At 42.3% G+C, this 18,479-nt stretch overlaps 1 protein-coding gene across 2 annotated transcripts in view; it reads right to left on the reverse strand.

Annotated features, from left to right (window-relative positions):
- SUPT7L (SPT7 like, STAGA complex subunit gamma) overlaps positions 1 to 18,461 on the reverse strand; it is a 38,661-nt gene extending 20,200 nt beyond the window's left edge. The window contains exons 1-4 of one of the 2 annotated variants that reach the window (XM_060245122.1): positions 18,333 to 18,437; positions 13,290 to 13,386; positions 4,444 to 4,940; positions 1,073 to 1,397 (exon numbers count right to left, since the gene is read on the reverse strand). In XM_060245122.1, coding sequence (XP_060101105.1) covers positions 1,073 to 1,397; positions 4,444 to 4,856 — 738 coding nt within the window. In that variant the 5' untranslated portion in view covers positions 4,857 to 4,940; positions 13,290 to 13,386; positions 18,333 to 18,437. Of the gene's footprint in view, positions 1 to 1,072; positions 1,398 to 4,443; positions 4,941 to 13,289; positions 13,387 to 18,292 lie in introns of both variants that reach the window. The other variant, XM_060245113.1, reaches the window with a different exon arrangement.
- Between the last annotated feature and the right edge of the window lie 18 nt (positions 18,462 to 18,479).

An 18,479-nucleotide genomic window follows, 5' to 3' on the forward strand; every position in this document is an offset into this window, starting at 1 on the left:
TCTTCATACTTAATTGTTCATTTTTAATTTTAATTTCAAGCAAGCCATTCTTTTGACAACAATTTAGCTCAAAGCCTCTTAAGTGTATGATTTTAAGCAGGCCAGTCCTATGCCTCTACTGAATGCAAAAACCTCTTACTAATCCATCTCACTGGCTGGTTGTTATTTTCACATTGCTTCCCTACTGAGAAAGACTGGATCATGAAGGCATGAATTTAGTGAAAATGGAAGGCACACCAGTTGCACCCAGGGGAGCACTGGCATAACAAGCCAACATAACTCTCTCTCTCTTTCGCTCTTTCTCTCTCTCTGTAGCAAAGCCAAAAGCTCATACCTTGAATGAAACTTTGTTGACTTTAAAGGTGCTTTGTATTTCTCCCTGCAATTGAACTGGGCAAAGTAAGCTCTTGCTGTTTCCCTCCCAAGAGGATGAGTAGAGAAAGAAGTCTTAGCCAACAGAAGGAAGAGAGGCCTGGTTCAGTAGCTCTGCTGTGCGATTGAGAGAGCCTGGCAAAGTAAACTGTCTTCCCCCCCTTCCACCCCAAGGGAGGAGCCTTAGCTAATGGAGAAAATAGAGGCTTTGCTCCGTACTTCCTGTGCAATTGAGCAAGCCTGGCAATGCAAGTTGTGATGGAGAAGTACACAGACAACAGTAAGTTGCTCACAGGCCTGATAAGAGTCCTCTGGGGGCCTGATTTGGCTCCCAGGCACAGGTTTCACACCCCTGTTCTAGACTATTCTGTAAATATACTCTTTGGGTTGGTATCATTTGGAAACAGTAGAATGATCACTGCAAAAGACAACTGGAGAGAATGGTCTCAGCAGGAAGGGACACAAGCTACTTTACTCAGCTACCTCAAAGCAAGCAGGAAATGTAGTGCAGAGACTGACGTATCAGTCTAGGACCCAAAAATGTCCAATAAGCAGGTAAAAAGCAGTCCTCACAAACTCACTTTAGCATTTTAGCAGTTAAATTCACTGTAAAAGAAAGTCTACATACGAAGACTCCATATACCATAACCACTATTGCAATCTGTTCACATCTGAGCATAGTGCATCCTTCTTTTCTCACCTGTAGCATATAGCTATGATAATCTTTAATGCGGTGTTGCCAGAACTTCTGCAGGGAAAGCACGCTGCCAATGCCCACTTCGTGGAACACCTGCTCCAAGACATCTGGGAAGGGTGTCTGCCCAAGCCGAGCTTCTCGGTCCACAGCAAAACGCAAAAGCTTGGTGAACTTCAGGCAGTACTCATGAGCAATGTCTGTCAGTGTCTCCAAGACACTCTCATAGGCACACTCAAAACCTGCATGAGCCAAAATAGTGGCTATGGACTGGTAGAGAAGTTGACGACAAGAGTTCCAGCTTAACTCAGTTACTGGCTCTCCTTTGCCTCTGTAAGCAAAAAAAAAAAAAAAAAGCACACAAAGACTTGAGTGAAAATTGAAGATGCTACTGACAGAGCAGTTCCTCACTAGAACAGGCTTCCTTGCGAGGTGGTAAGCTCTCCTTCCTTGGAGGTTTTTAAATAGAGGCTAGATGACCAACTGACAGCAATGCTGATCCTGTGAACTTAGGGAGAGGTATTTGTGAAGTTCCTGCATTGTACAGGGGGTTGGACTAGATGACCCTGGAGATCCCTTTCAACTTTATGATTCTGTGACTTCAAGAAATATCTCAGGCTCACCTAATGTCCTAGCTAATTAGAGATAGATACCCAAACACTTCCTGCAAGGTTAGGTTGTTTTTTTTAAGTAAGAAAACACAGCAAATATAGGTGTGAATTTTTTTCGGAGTTCAAAATAAAGGGTTTGAGTGATGGTATCACTTTACTCTGATCTGGTAAGACCTCACATGGAGTACTGTGTTCAGTTTTGGGTACCACAACTTAAGAAGGATATAGACAATTTGGTATGGATCCAGAGGAGGGTGATGAAGATGGTGAGAGGTCTGGAGACCAAGTCCTATGAAGAAAGGTTGAAGGAGCTGGACATGTTTAGCCTGGAGAGGAGGCAGCTGAGAGGTGATATGATTACCATCTTTAAGTACTTGAAGAGCTGTCATATAGAGGATGGTGCAGAATTGTTTTCTGTGGCCCCAGAAGATAGGACCAGAACCAATGGGTTGAAATTAAATCAAAAGAGTTTCAACATTAGGAAGAACTTCCTGACAGAGCAGTTCCTCAGTGGAACAGGCTTCCTTGGGAGGTGGTGGGCTCTCCTTCCTTGAAGGTTTTTAAACAGAGGCTAGATGGCCATCTGACAGCAATGCAGATCCTGTGAATTTAGGAGGAAGTATTTGTGAATTTCCTGCATTGTGCAGATGGTTGTACTAGATGACCCTGGAGGACCCTTCCAACTCTATGATTCTATAAAGTACTTTGTACAGCAGCTGCAACTTGACCTCAAGCCACTACATTCTGACCAGATTTCAACATGACACTGGCAAAGCAAAGAGCTTACCATGCAACATGCGGGGGACTAGGCACCTCATGTAAAGCAGCTACATTCGGCTGAAGCAGAACAATATCTGCAACAGTCATTAGAATGATTAGAAAACACACTGTACTGAAGATTCAACACAATAACAGGTTGCTTCCAAGTTAAGCACTGAAATTTACTAAAAGAGAGTATTTATTATTATAACTGTATTTCTCAAAGATGCCTTGTGATACAGTAGAGGAACAATAGGAGAAGCTTCACTGTTGTTGGCTTCAAAAGTATTTGTATTTCCATAAAATAATTTAACTGCAGTCTTATAATTGATAGCTCTGGCTTCCAACTCAAGCATCTGGATTTTAATCAACAAAACTGTAATCAGGAGATGGTTAGAATAACTAATAGAAAGAGAAACTTCAGAAAGCTGGTGCTTTGCTAGTCAGTGATATTAATAAAGCAAAGCAGAATGCTGGTTTTTCCCTTCTGCCTGCTGGCTGTGAACCTTCTCTCTGAACAGAGTACAGTGACACATCTGTCAAGCCACATAAATCAAACTTGGCCCTTGGGGTTAATGGGGCTTCAGGCATCATAAACTGGGATATTTTCTGTTCTGAACATTTCAAAAGATGGGCCGCTATCTGTCAAACACTCCTAGCTGAAGTGATGAGAAAGATTCTTTGACACAAGGCAAGGCCTTTCCCATTTAAGAAGGAAAATCTTGTGCCCCATTTCGTGTTTAACCAGCAAGTTAAGGTGCGGGAATCTGGGCCTATTTCATTTGCACAGAAACAGCTGAGGCTCACTCAAGTAAAATAATGGGTTGAAATTATAGGTGAGCAGCATGCCAGCAGCAGATAGAGAAGCCAAGATTGCCTTCTCACAAATTCTTCTGTTTTTATGAAATATTTCACTGTTGAGGTGTACTCCCCAGCAAATGAAATGCACAAAAATTGTTTTGTTTGACAGAATTTACCTTTCAGTTAAGATAAAGGATGATTTTGAAGTCCCTCAATATCATTACTTTATCTACTTTAGTCACCTTTCTAATTTCCTTCTCCATCAGTCTCAAGGGTTTGATATTGTGGACAATAATAGTACACCTCTGCTTTTAAATAACCTGCAGGGTCCAAATATTTACACACATGTCACTTCTGTTATGGAGTTCAGTCCCCCAGTGTTTTCAGATTTGATTCTATGCCCTGTTTTATGTACAACACAACACCTCCGCCAACCTGTCCCTCCCTGTCCCTTTACAGCTTATGCCCATAGGGATGACTGTATCCCATAGATTTCCCCATCAGATTTCTAGATATTTGCCATATCTAAATTGTCATTGAGCACCAAGCTTCTTCATCTTGGCTTGGATACTTCCAGCTTATAAAAACTGCAACAAAACTGAGGCCTACTTATATTATCAGAACACGTTAATTATATGCTGAGTTCCTATTGATCACACACAAGGAGAATAATATATAAAAGGCAGTTTTACAGGAGCTATGCTACAACTGTTAATGAGCCTGATTGAGCACTCCATGCCTGGTTTTACCTTGCACAGAAGAAGTGTATCAGCATGGATTCTTTTTGAAAGTAAAAGTAACTTAAATGACAGGCTGACACCAGATAAGTGGGTAGCTCTGTTTTACAAAGAAAAAACAAAAACTGCCATGGTATGGACCAACAGCTTAACCCTTAAGTCTTATGCAGTGTTGCAAGGGAACCTGGGGTTCAGTTCTCAGCACCCCAACTTACTCATCTATTTATGCTGTACCTAAAATGCCAAGGAAGGTAAAGGAAGAGACACTTCTAAAGAGGTTTGGGTTATTCTAGGACTGCATAAAACCACTTGCGTGAGGGGCAACATTACCTTAAACTGCTAAAACCATAACTGCTGTGACTTTTTGAATTTCTATCTCAGAAATTCTGTGGCACTTACTTTAGAGTAAGCATGTTTAGGACTGCGTCAGAACCTCCTTTGCATAGCTCAACCCAAGCATAGCACCCACCTGTAAAAGTCACTCTCTGGGTCACTTTGCCTCAGCTGAAATGGCATCTTGGGTATTTTGCTATCCAAGGGAAGCAACTCATCAGGGAGCGGAGGGGAGCCAGGACAGGATGGCAATGGCTCACTTTCTTCCATCTTTATGCCTTCTACTTGCTGCTGGTTCTGTGCCTGAGCTGTGGCAATGAGGCTGCGCAGCCGTCGGTTGTGCTGGATGAGCTGGATAGTGTGAATGGTGAGGCTACAGGGCTCTGAGGGGATGTCCAGCATGGTGGTAGGCTTGGGTTTATTGGCTGAAGGCTGATGTAATGGTGGATCCTGGACCTCCACAGTGCGAAACTCCCGCTGAAGTAAATCAAAGGAGCTGCGGTTGGCTTGACTGGAGGAAACTGGGATCTCGCCCCAATAGCGCAGCATTTTCTTTCTTTCTCTCTTTCTTTCTCTTATCCAGTTTAGGTTGCAGAATCACAAAGAGTCTCTCCCATTGCAGCCTCCTTGCCACTGAAAGAAATGAACTTTTTGATCTTTTTGAAAGATAGGAAGAACAATCCAAAAGAAGTGCGCATCACACAGCTAAGGCCTTACTGAGTAATTTCTTATTTAGACATTTATGCTGCCAATGTCCCAAAGAAAACTTGGGGAAGGGGGCTGGAAATTACAGCTGCATTTTCCAACTGCAACGAACCGTTCTGTTCTTCCTTACGCTGAACTTGGGGGAAGGCAACTAGCACGGATCTTGACGCACCCCATTTATACCATGTATTTGTAATCACTTTTAATGTGCAATATGCTTTACAATCTTTACTGTGTTTGCCCTCAACACAACCCTTTGAAATAAGTCACAATTATTCCAGCTTCACTGAGGATATCCTGAGCCTACAAAGCAGTGCTCCAAACCACACAATAAATCAATAACAAAGACAGGACATGAACACAGCATGCCAAATCTCTGTTCCATGAAGGACCTGGTAGGTGGCAGACACACTTCCTCACATATACTCCCCTATTCACATAAAAACCAAGTACTGGATCAGATTTTTACAGGCATATAAATGGAGGAATTTAACCCTTTTCACTCTTACATTCTTGCACTCTACCATTTCATACGCCTCCCCGTCCCAGCCCAGTTTCAATTCCAGAAGTGAATCAGGTTGGGATAAAAGTACCTAAAATCAAATAGCAAGGAGATGCAGTGCAGGGAAGAGTTAAGTACCATTCACTCAGATACCATACACATATATTCTATGCAGAAATAGAAGAAGATATTGGATTTGTATCCCACCCTCCACTCCGAAGAGTCTCAGAGCGGCTCACAATCTCCTTTTCCTTCCTCCCCCACAACAGACACCCTGTGAGGTTGGTGGGGCTGAGAGAGCTCTCACAGCAGCTGCCTTTTCTTTTCTTTTTTTCCATACAATACTTAGATACTAAACAGTAATACCCGAAACATGCTAACAAAACAGGAAATGAAAAATACATAAACAAACCTCATGTGACAACACCATATCTTAGACAACACACTGCAACCCACATAGAAGAAATATGGGATTAACATCATCCTATAACAACAATCCTTCTTCCCGTTTAGGGTGTGACTGTGGCATCAGAATCCCAAGACTGAACTTATTGTGATCCTTTTCAAAGAAAGTCAACATTAATTTTAGTAATACTGACATTAATAAATTAATAAATATAATACAACTTCAATTTTCCTGACTTATCTTTAGTTTTTCCCTAACCATAAATATACTTTTTCCCATCTTTTTATTGCATCCTCCTTCAATTTCCCTTGTATTGTATTAGCCAATATGTCCGTTTCAGCCAACTGCATAATTTTGTGAATTAATTCTTCCCTCTTTGGGGGGGTTTTGGATTTCCAGTTTTGGGCCAGTAATATTCTGGCCGCCGTTATGATATAAACTGCAATAAATTCATCCTCTCGGGGGACCGTCCCTCTGACTAATGATAATAACATACACTCCGGTTTAAGCGGAAAGTTAACCTTCAGTATATCAGTCAATATCTTATGAATACCTTTCCAATATTTTTTGGACACCTTACATGTCCACCATAAGTGATAATAGGTCCCTATCTTTACTCCGCATTTCCAACAGTTAGGTGGGAATTCATGGTTAATTTTATTTACTAACACCGGTGTGATATGCCACCTGTGGAAAAGTTTTAAAAAAATTTCACGGTAGTTGACAGGTTTTATAATCTTATAGTTATTCCTCCATAACATCTCCCATTGTTCCATCGTTATGTTACCCTTTAAGTTCATTGACCATTTTACCATTACGTTTTTGACCGTTTCATCCTCCAATTTTAATTGTAATAAGTAATTGTAAACCTTCTTGATCATTTTTCCGGTCTTTGCGGTAATTAACATATCGAAATCAAAGTTTGTCTTCGTAAACCCAACAATTTTATCATTATTATATTTGGCCAGAATTTGAGTCATTATCCACCAATCCGGGGAGAACCCTCTTTGCTCTAGCTCTACCTTCTTCCTTATTTTGTTGTTCTCATCTAGTAAATCTAAGTATCTTAGAGACTTTCCCGGAGACCACAGTTGCGGCCGAATTGACGCCTCCATTGGAGATATCCACCTGGGCGTTTTATCATAAATTTTCTTTTTTATTTTTACCCAGGTTTGGAGTAAAGATTGACGAATTAAATGATTTTTAAAATAGTTTTGAGGTTTCTGTATATATCACATGTTTGCGTGCCAGCCAGCTTGTAAATCAGCACCTTCTATTGCTAACACACGAGAATCTTCTAACATTACCCAATCTTTCAACCACCAGACTGAGCAAGCTGTGTGATAAATCTCAAAGTCGGGTAACCCAAGACCACCATTCTCTTTTTTATCAGCTAATATTTTCCAACCAATTCGGGGTTTCTTCCCCTGCCAAACATAGTTTTTGGCCAATTGATTTAATTTCTTAAGGAAAGAGTCCTTCATAGCAAAGTTAACCATTTGAAACAAAAATAAAACTTTGGGGAGAATATTCATTTTGAGTAATGCCACTCTACCCATGAATGACAATCTCAAATTAGTCCAGCTTTTGATTAGAGTCTCAATTTCTTTTAGTAAGGGAATATAATTATTTTCATAAATAGCACTGCACTTATCTGAGACGGCTATACCTAAATATCTTATTTTCTTCTCTCTTTTGAATCCTGAAATTCTTTCAAGATCAACAATAGCCTGTGCCGTCATATTCTTGGTTAGCAGTTTCGACTTATTTTTGTTTATTTTTAAGCCGGCAACTTTCCAGTATTCATCCAAATGGTTTAGAACCGTCTCTATTGACTCCAAAGGATTTTGCAACACAAGGACCATATCGTCTGCGTAAGCTAATATTTTATAGCTTTCCCCTTTGACTCTTAAACCCTCGACATTGGTATCTAACCTAATTGAATCAAATAATACTTCGAGAGAAAAAATAAACAACAGGGGGGATAGGAGACAGCCCTGTCTCGTGCCCTTAGTAAGATGAATTTCTTCTGTTAAATCTCCGTTAACAATTATCTTGGCATATTGTTTGTCATATATTGCCCGTATATTGTTTACAAATTTATCCCCAAAATTAGTCTTTTCTAAAAGTTCCAACATAAAATTCCAGTCTAAATTATCAAAAGCTTTTTCCGCATCAAGAAATAAAAAAGCTAATTGTTTATCCCTGTTAAACTCAGAATATTCCAAAAAATTAAATAACATCCTGATATTTGTTTGCATATGTCTTCTTGGTAAGAATCCAGTTTGATCAGGGTGTATAATCTCCCTCAGAACCTGTTTAAGTCTATTTGCCAAGATTGTCGTAAATATTTTGTAATCTATATTTAATAAAGATATAGGGCGATAATTTCCTATGTTGTCGGGGTCTTTTCCAGGTTTTGGGATAAGAACTACATTACTAAACCGCCATGACTCTGGGATTTTTGCCGAACACCAAACCTCCTCTACTAAATTTTTGAAAGGATCTAATAAATTCTCTTTGAAGGCTATATAATATTCAGGAGGAATACCATCTGGTCCGGGTGCCTTGTTACTTTTAATTTTTTTCCAAGCTTCTACAATTTCGAACATCATAATTGGAACAGTTAAAGTTTCTTTCTGTTCGTTTGTTAGTGATGTCCGCACCCTATTCAAAATATAATCTTGTTGTTCAGATTTAAGCCTCTCCTCTTTTTTATATAGATTCTTGTAAAACTCCTGAACTATTAATTTCATATCTTCCAGAGCCGAGATGTTCTGCCCCTTCTTATCCTTTAGAGTTTTAATCATTTTCTTCTCTCTTTCCTTCCTGACTTTGTACGCAAGCCACTTGCCAGGTTTGTTAGCATTCTCATAAAAGTACGCTTTAGAATAAGCTATCTTTCTTTCTATCTGGTCTAAAAAAATTAAATGAACTTTATGTTGGAGGTTCCTAATCTCCGACCTAAGCTCCTTTAGTGTGGGATTTATTTTCAACAACGTTTCCTTGGTTTTAATTAAATCAGACCATTTCGCCACGTTACTACTTTCTTCCCTCCACTTTTTTGCACTATAACTAATGACCAATCCCCTAAAAAAGGCTTTACTAGTTTCCCAGATGGTTGAGTAAGATACGTCACTCTGCGTATTTATCAAAAAGAAATTCTTCATTTCCTCCTCTATAAACCGAATAAATCCTTTATCCCTCATCAGACTTAAATTCATTCTCCATCCTGACTTCCTTTTAGAAGTACTTAATGATAACATAATAGGTGAATGGTCAGCAATTGTTGAAGGGAGAATTTCCGCTTCTTGAACCTCTTTCATTAATCCCAATGATATCCAGCTCGAGTCGATCCTAGACCATGAAGTGTGTCGATTTGAGAAATAGGTATAATCTCTTGTATTAGGGTTAAGAGTACGCCAAACGTCCACTAAGGCGAATTCATCAACTAATCTCAGAAAAGTTTCAGGGAGAATGTTACTACTTTTGACTTTGGATTTCCTTTTGTCATTTTTAGAACTTCTATCTAACTCTGGGTTTTCAACTGCATTTAGATCACCTATAATACAAATATTTTCATAATCCGCATTGGAAACCCTAGAGTATAAATCTTTATAAAACAGTCTTTGATTGTCATTGGGTGCGTAAACATTAACCAGAAGGAACTTTTTTGAGTCCTTTATTATTTCAATTCCATGCATTCTTGCCTCTTTGCCTTCAAAAATCAATTCTGCCTGTATCCCATCTTTGACATATGTCACCACCCCTCTCTTTCTTTTATCAACCTCCGATGTAATAAACGCTTTGCCAAGTCTGTTATTATGCAAGAGCATTCCATCTTTCTTCCGCATGTGGGTCTCTTGTAGGCATATGATATCTGCCTTAAATTTCTTTAACTGTAAAAAAGTTCTCTTCCTTTTCTTTGGAGAGTTAAGACCATTGACGTTTACCGAGATTATTTTTAATCTGTTCGCCATATTAGTTTCAGCCCTAGTCTATTGGAGTCTCTTTTTTTTCTGTAACCTGGTCTCCCTTTTAGTTTCCTCGGATTGATAAATCTCTCCTTCCTCCCGCTCTTCAAAATCTAGTAACTGAAGTTCTTTTGATGGATCAACTTGATCTAATTGCCTCTCTAAACCGTTGGGATTTTGGCCCTTGTTTTTCTCTTTTTGCCAATTACCTCTATGTGATTTAAAAAATTCCTCCAATTTAGCGATTGAGTCTATCTTAACTCTATTGTTTAAATACGTAAACAACAGCCCCTCAGGAACCAGCCATCTGTACATAATCCCTTTTTCTTGCAGAGCAAGAGCCAGCTGCAAATATTCTTTTCTCCTCCTTCTAACCGACCAGGGTATTTCCTTCATTATCTTTATTTTGACCCCCTTAATAATCAACTGCTGGTCTCTTGCCTCCCTCCAAACCCTCTCCTTAATCATCTTACGGGAGAACCTTAGATGGACCTCTCGATTGAGCCCATTCTTTCTGGCATAAGTGGTATTAACTCTGTATACAGAGTCAAATTCCTTCTCAACTTCAGTCTTGTCCATCATCAACGGGTCAGCTAAAGCTTCACCCAATAATTTAGCCAAATTTTCGTTCTTCTCCTCTGGTATATTTGAAAACCTGAGTACGTACTCGGCTTGGGCCATTTCCATTTGAATAAGTTTCGCCTCAGATTTTCCCTGTTTAACTTCTATTTCCTCCATTTTGCCTTCCATTAGTCTGAGCTTACCCTCAATTGATTTAGTCAATTTAACCACCTCAGTTATATCCTTCTTAGTCTCACTAAATTTGTCATCAAGACTTTCCATTTTATTTACGACCCCCTCCATCTGTTTGGTTAAATCCTGCTTCAATTGATTTAGAGCCTCTAAAAAATTGGATTAATATCTTTCACCACCTCTTGTGATAAAGCGGCACCAACAGCCTTTGGCTGCCCTGGCGAAAATTTTGTTTTCACTGGCTGAGACATTTTACTAAACAGTAGATCAATCTTAATTGTTAAATTATTGAATTATTTAACCCACCCACAAAAAAGACAAAAAAACAAAAAAACAAAAACAAAGCTTAATCAGAAGCAATACCACACTCAAGGCAAATTCAAAATTCAAAATTTGACCGGCTATACGAAGAGCTTGACTCTACTTATGCAGCTCAAGGAAAAAAATTAGCACAGTAACACAATGGTATAAAAAGAAAATATACATTGGGAGCATGAATCAGAAAACTGCTGAGCCACAGGCTGCCCAATGTCTCGGACCTCCACTGAAGTAGAATATAACTCAGTAGACAGTAAACCTTAATTCGCTGATGGTGAGAGTCTCAGTCTCAGTCTCCAACCTTTAACATCCAGTATAAATACAAGTAAACATGGAACATTCCTGATTTTCCTTTAATGTCCCACAATTAGTCCGATCAAATCTCACTGTCCGCTCTTATCTGAGACCCAGCAGAGGTCCAGGATGAGGTAAACACTGCCTACCAGTCAGTTCAGTTCACACTTATCTTGCCTGGTCTTCAGTTACGACGTCTCACTTCCTGTTCTCCCGGCAACAGCACGCCTAGAGTGTCCGTCACGCTTAAGTCTTCTCTGGGCAAACCACCCGGAACAACTGCGCCGCCAGCCCTCAGCCAGCCCTCAGAAACGTGAGTGCGGCCAGCAACGTCAGCGCGTCAATGCGCCCGCTAGCACATTCGAATTAACCTTTTCGTCACCGGCTACCTTCTCAAAAAAAAAAAAAAAAACTGCGACAAATGCCTCGAACTCCACCTCCAATTAGTTGTCTATGAAGACCCCCTTCGTGCTGCCCACTTGCCACACGAAAGGAGAAAGGGAAGAGAAAAAAAGCCAAAAAAAAAAAAGAGAGAGAAGAAACAGACAGTCCTCTTCTTTCCGGTCGTCCTGCTACGACGCCGACTCGTTTACTCTCTCCCCCCCCGACCGGGGAGGAGGATCCTTAAGACACAATCCAGAAGAGAAGGAGAGCAAATAAACAGTAACAACGAAGCGTCTTCTTCGCCACTTCTATCTCCACCACCGCCAACCACAGCCCACCTCGGAAAACCGGTGGCTGGGGCTGTTTCGTCCGAAGACGCCTTCAGCCGTGGTGCACAAGACGAAGGGTGAACACTTGGGGAGTACTCTTACGAGCTCCCCACTATTCCCCTTGCTCTCTCAGCGCACTTTGCCTCCCTCAACTGGAGGTTGTGCGGACCCAAAGTCCCCCCAAACAGGCTGAATTCGCGATTCGTCCCGAGGAGCTCACTCGGAACGCTGCCGCCTCGCCCCGCCGGAACCGGAAACCCCAGCAGCTGCCTTTTCAAGGACAACCTCTGCCAGAGCTATGGCTGACCCAAGGCCATGCTAGTAGGTGCAAGTGGAGGAGTGGGGAATCAAACCCAGGTCTCCCAGATAAGAGTCCACACACTTAACCACTAGACCAAACTGGCTCTCACACAAACAGATGGCCCTGTCACATTTATGTTAACTTCTCAGATGACTATTTTAAAAAGTGGCTTCCTTGCCAGATGATGTGATTCTATAGTGGATGTATGTAGGATATAAGATGGTGGGGATGGTACTAGAGAAACATAAAGAGGCCATTTCCCCTGGAAATTAGAATAGTTATCCAGTGGTCTAAGACTGGCCTGGACAGTATGGAAAGAAATTGATTCATATTGTCATGGGTGCTGGGGACCCTGCAGAGGAAGTTGAGCCTGCAGAAGAAACTGTGCCCCTGCCACCTGCACCAGTGCCCCTGCCTCCTGCTGGAGAAGATCCCAGCCCCCCTGCCTTGCCCTCTCGGGTGGCGCGTGTGCGTGACCGCCTCCGTCAGGACCTCAGGGATCGGAGGAGGGCGGCACGCTCACAAGCAAGACGCTCCCTGAGCCCTGAGTTTTGAGAGGATTCTGGCCCTTCTAAGAGCAAGGATGCTTGAGTTGCAACAGGATCCTGGCTGCCTCTCTGAGCCAGCAATTAGCCCAAATGGGCAACAGCCAGCAGAGGGCTATATAGCTGTAGGCTTTGGGAGGAGGCTTTGTGGAAGCAACTAGTCATCTCCCTGACGTTCTAGCATCCACTCCGGCTTGACTTTGGTTTCTGGACTCCCTGACTTTGGCTTGTGACTTCTGGACTCCCTGACCTCGGCTTCTGGACCTCGGACCTGCGATACTTGTACAGTGATTCGGATTTGGTGCCTCGGACCCTCCTGCTCACTGGCTACCCTTTTCACTCGGACTGCCCCTAGACCTCGGACTGCCCCTAGACTTTGCCTGACCCGGCCCCAGCCGTGACACATATAGTATCTAAAATTATCTTCACAAAAGAAATTGGATTGCTGTAATAAACAATTGTCAGTCTAACCGTTCCATTTCCCCAAAAGTCCAGTTCACACCGTTGAGAGATTTCCTCTGTTCTTCCCTCTCTATGCGTACTCCCACAGATCATTAGGTCCTCAGCTCTGAACGAAACCGTGAGATACAGACAACAAAACATTACCTCAGTAATACAAATCAACCAAAGTATACAAAATACCAGTACAGGCATGAGTAAAATCCTTACAGTGACTTTACCACCTTGGCTGCCCGTAGTTTAAGGTGGGTAGCCATGCTGGTCTGCAGTAGAAGAGCATATATCGAGTTAAGTAGCACTTTAAAGACCTACAAGATTCCCAAGGTATACCCTTTCAAGAGTCAAAGCTCTCTTCATAAGCTTTGACACTAAAAAGCTTATATCCTAGAAATCTTGTTGGTCTTTAAGGAGCTACTGGACTTGAATCTTGCTCTTGGCTGCCTCTAGAAAGCTAATTATGACAAGTTAACCCAGAGGTAGTCATACTGTACCAGTCTCAGTTCTCCATCACTCAAACAAGATATATATAGAAAACATACACACACTGCTCAATGTCACTCACAAAATTAAGAAACAAGACTGTAAAAACATCAAGCATAAAATGGTAAATAGGGCTTTTTTCCTGAGGGAATACAGTGGAATAGAGTTCTGGTACATCTCTGTGAAAACAAAAAAAATGTTTAAAAGTTCATGAGGGGCACCAGTGTATTTCTTCTTCATTTTCCTTGAGAGTTCTGGTATCTCTTTTCCCAGAAAAAAGTCCTGGTGAACATCAATACCAACAATTAAAGAGCCCAGCAGAAACATAAAACAGCATAAAACAATACTCAGGAGTAAGGATGGGCATGAATCGGGGAAGGACGGTGGCTCAGTGGTAGAGCATCTGCTTGGGAAGCAGAAGGTCCCAGGTTCGATCCCTGGCATCTCCAAAAAAGGGTTCAGGCAAATAGGTGTGAAAACCCTCAGCTTGAGACCCTGGAGAGCCACTGCTAGTCTGAGAAGACAATACTGACTTTGATGGACCAAAGGTATGATTCAGTATAAGGCAGCTTCATATGTTCATATGTTCTTCATATGAATCACATTTTTGCAATTCAGTTTGTGGCTTGTGGCTGAAGCATGAACTGAATCATGAACCAGGAGGTTGGTTCACAAATTAAACCAATTCATATGGGTTCATGACCCCTGTTTTCTGCTCCACGCCACTTTTGGCAGGGACCAGAAAGCAGGGGGTTAAATAGCTCCAAGCCATTTATACCAGATAGCTAAGGGGTGCTCTGCAGCAGAAAGTGGTGGTTTAAATGGCTGGGAGCTGAACCCAATAAAGTCCCTTTAAACAGCTAAGCCATGAGGAGCAAACTGCTCCCCTGGGGCTACCTGCCCAAAAAAGCGCCTTTAAACAGCTGAGCTGCATAGAAAAAACTGCTCCAATTAGATCAGCTGTTTAAAGGTGCTTTCTTGGGCGGGCAGCCCCAGGCTTGGAGCCATTTAAACCCCTGCTTTCTGCTCTCTGTAACTTTTTGTGGGAAGCTCAGCCATTTTCATGAACAGCCACAAACTACATCAAAATTTGTGAAAGCTTGTGGTGGTTCTTCAGTTTGCAAACAATGATTCATGAACCAGCCAAAATTCCTGACAAACTTTAGTTTGTTGGTGGTTCATGCCCTACTCAGCAGCATCAAAATATAATTTTAGCAGGGAACATTAAGTAGTAGTCACAAAAGTGATAGCAAACTCAAAGCAAGCCATAAAGCCAACTTTTAAAAGGAACGATAATTAAAAGATGGGTAAAGAGTAATATTTTGGCACCAGGCAAGCCTCAAGGGGAAGGGCATTTTAAAAGCAAACCACCACAATCACTGAAAAAATATAGCCCTATCTTTGATTGCCACCCAGCTTCAGGAGGATCTTAAATACCAGGCTGTACCAGAGGAGGCAGTCTTTCAAGTAACGGCATAGCCATAAAGAGGGCAGCTGGAAAGTGTGCATGCATACACAAAAGCTTACATTCTGAATTAAACTTTATTGGTCTTAAAGGTAAAACTTGACCCCAACTTTGTTCTACATTCAACAGCAGTTATCTTTTTGTGGCTCTCCTGCACAGTGGAAGTTGATGTCCCCAAAATGATGCCTGGGGGCACCATGGCACCCACCAAGACCTTTTTTGGTGCCTGCCAAGTGTTTTTAGAAAGAGGGCAGGGCTAAGTGGGGCTTCTGCCCAGCAAGGATTCTGAATGATCTTTGGAGATGTGATTGGCTGTGCAGCTTTTAAAAAGTTGCTTTGGCAGCAGCTATCACAGCACAAGGATCTGCACTGTGTAACTGTAGGTAAACTATGGTGGCCATTTTATGGTTGGCTTTGCCTCTCGTGGCACCCATTCTCTGGCTGTGCCCACCACACCATGTCAGAATTCCAAAGGTGCCCACAGGCTCAAAAAGGTTGGGAATCCCTAGTGTTAACACTCCCACATTCACACATATCAATATCTCGAACCAAAGCACACACTGGAAGGTAAACTACTCATATCCATTCAATGGAATTTACTACCGGACAACTGTTGCCCCTAGGGTTGCCAAGTCCAACTCAGGAGATATCTGGGGACTTTGGGGGTGGAGTCAGGAACAAGATTGTGACAAGCATGACTGAATTCCAAAGGGTGTTCTGGCCATCAGATTTAAAGGGACCACGCACCTTTTAAATGCCTTCACTTCACTGGAAATAATGGAGAATGGGGACACCTTCTTTTGGGGCTCACAGAATTGGACCCTCTGGTCCAATCTTCTGAAACTGGAGGTAGTGGTTAGAAGAGGCACCATAAGAACATAAGAGAAGCCATGTTGGATCAGGCCAACGGCCCATCCAGTCCAACACTCTGTGTCACACAGTGGCAAAAAATTTTATATATACACACACACTGTGGCTAATAGCCACTGATGGACCTCTGCTCCATATTTTTATCTAAACCCCTCTTGAAGGTGGCTATGCTTGTGGCCGCCACCACCTCCTGTGGCAGTGAATTCCACATGTTAATCACCCTTTGGGTGAAGAAGTACTTCCTTTTATCCGTATGTTCACAGTCTAATTCTCTGCTCAGTGCCAGTTCAGCCTAAAGCATCCCTGACAAGTGCTTGTCCAGCCACTGCTTAAGACTGCCAGTGAGGGGGAGCTCACCACCTCCCTAGGCAGCTGATTCCTCTGTTGAACAACTCTTGCTTTTAAAAAGTTTTTCCTTCTATCCAGCCAGTACGTTGCACCCTTAATTTAAAACCATTACTGTGAGTCCTATCCTCAGATGCCAACAGGAATGGCTCCCTGCCCTCCTCTAAGTAACAGCTCTTCAAATACTTCATAAGAGCAATCATCCCTCAGTCTCCTTTTGTGCAGACTGAACATTCCCAAGTCCTTCAGCCTTTCCTCCTAGGGCTTGGTCTCCAGGCTCCTGATCATCCTCATCACTCTCCTCTGCACCCACTCCATTCTGTCTACATCTTTTTTGTAATGAAGCCTCCAAAACTGCATATGCAGCTTGACCAATGGAATGTACTATAGGACTAGGACATCTTGCAATTTGGATGTTATGTCTCTGTTGATGACAGCAAATGGGAGGAGACTGCATTAGCCTTTTATGTTGCTGCAGAACACTGGCTGCTGATATTTAACTTACAGTCCACCCGTATCCCAAGATCTTGTTCACACACACTGCTACCCAGAAGTGTATCCCCCATCCAGTATGTGTGTTGCTCATTTTTGTTACCCGATGCAGAACTCAGCACTTATTCTTGTTAAACTGCATCTTGATCACATCTGCCCACTTTTCCAATGTGTCCAGATTTTGCTGAATTCTATATCTTCATTTTTTTTTCTCTGCCCCTCCCAACTTCATGTCTATCTCTATCCACTAGTGTGTTTGTTGTTCTTCCCAGTTTGGTGCCATTAGGAGATTTATGGAGTACCATCTTCACACCCACATCCGAATCATTTATAAAAATATTGACAAGTAGCAAGCTCAGAACAGAGTTCTATGGTACCCTACTGGACACCTCCCCCCATTCAGATGAAATGTTGTTGACAACTACACTTTGTGAGTGTGGTTTTCCAGCCTGTTCCCTATCCACCTAAGTATCCTACAGTCCAGTGCACAGTCCTCTAGATTGCCCATCATAATATCATGGAGAACCCTATCAAAAGGTTTATTGAAATCCAGGTAAAGAACATCAACAGCATTCCCTCAATCCAGTAAACTCGTCATTCAATCAAAGAAGGAAATGAGGTTGGTCTGAAAGGACCTTAGGGACAAATATGTGCTGGTTCCCTGGATAATAAATCTTGCCCTTCTCCCTGTTCCAGTGTCCAGTTCTGAAGCATTCTAGCCCTCCATAATCCCATTATGTGTCACACCCTGCCTGAGTTCCTTGCACACTTTTGCCCACTCCATTCACCAATGACCCAGAGCACCCATCCATAGTCTTACTGTGAAAAATCCCATCCCGAATTCTAGCTCAGGGATCCCCAATCTTTTTGAGCCCATGGCACCTTTGTAGTTCTGACACAGCATGGTGGGTACAGACACAAAATGACTGCTGCAAGAGCTGGAGACAGCCAGAAAACGATGGCCGCTGGGTGCCTAAAGTCACATAGTGAAAATCCTCATGATATGGTAGCAACTGCTGCCAAAAATGATTTTTAAAATCTGCACTCTGGGGGGAGTCATTTCAGTCCCAGAACACAACCCTAATTCCACTCTAGGGCCTGTCATTCCAGTCCCAGAGCAGCCTATCTAGGCCCAGAGACCTTAATGAAAACAGCATTCCGTATTTTCTTTATAACTCTTCTCACGCTGTATTGTATTTCAATGGGGCCCATGCAAGTCATTGGCATTCCTGTCTCCTATTATTTCCAACCAGCCTTCAAGCCTCCCCCGTTGTTTCCAATGGGCAATCCTGTCATTCCTTTTAGTACATCCCAGGGATAGTAATCAAGTCCCTCATTTCCTCCCTCTCTTCTTCCATCTCACCTTCTCCCTGCCTGTCTCACTCAGCACATGCTGGAAACACCAAGCACTGTCTCACCGCCCGTCTCTCTGGACCGCTACAGCACCCTACCCCGGACCGCACTCTACTCCTCCACTTGTGTCTGGCCAGAGAAAAGCCGAGCTCTTCACGGCGGTGCACACTTCCCGGAAGTAAACTACGAGGGAAGTG

The sequence above is a fragment of the Heteronotia binoei genome, chromosome 1 (assembly GCF_032191835.1).
Source record: "Heteronotia binoei isolate CCM8104 ecotype False Entrance Well chromosome 1, APGP_CSIRO_Hbin_v1, whole genome shotgun sequence".
Classification (NCBI taxonomy): domain Eukaryota; kingdom Metazoa; phylum Chordata; class Lepidosauria; order Squamata; family Gekkonidae; genus Heteronotia; species Heteronotia binoei.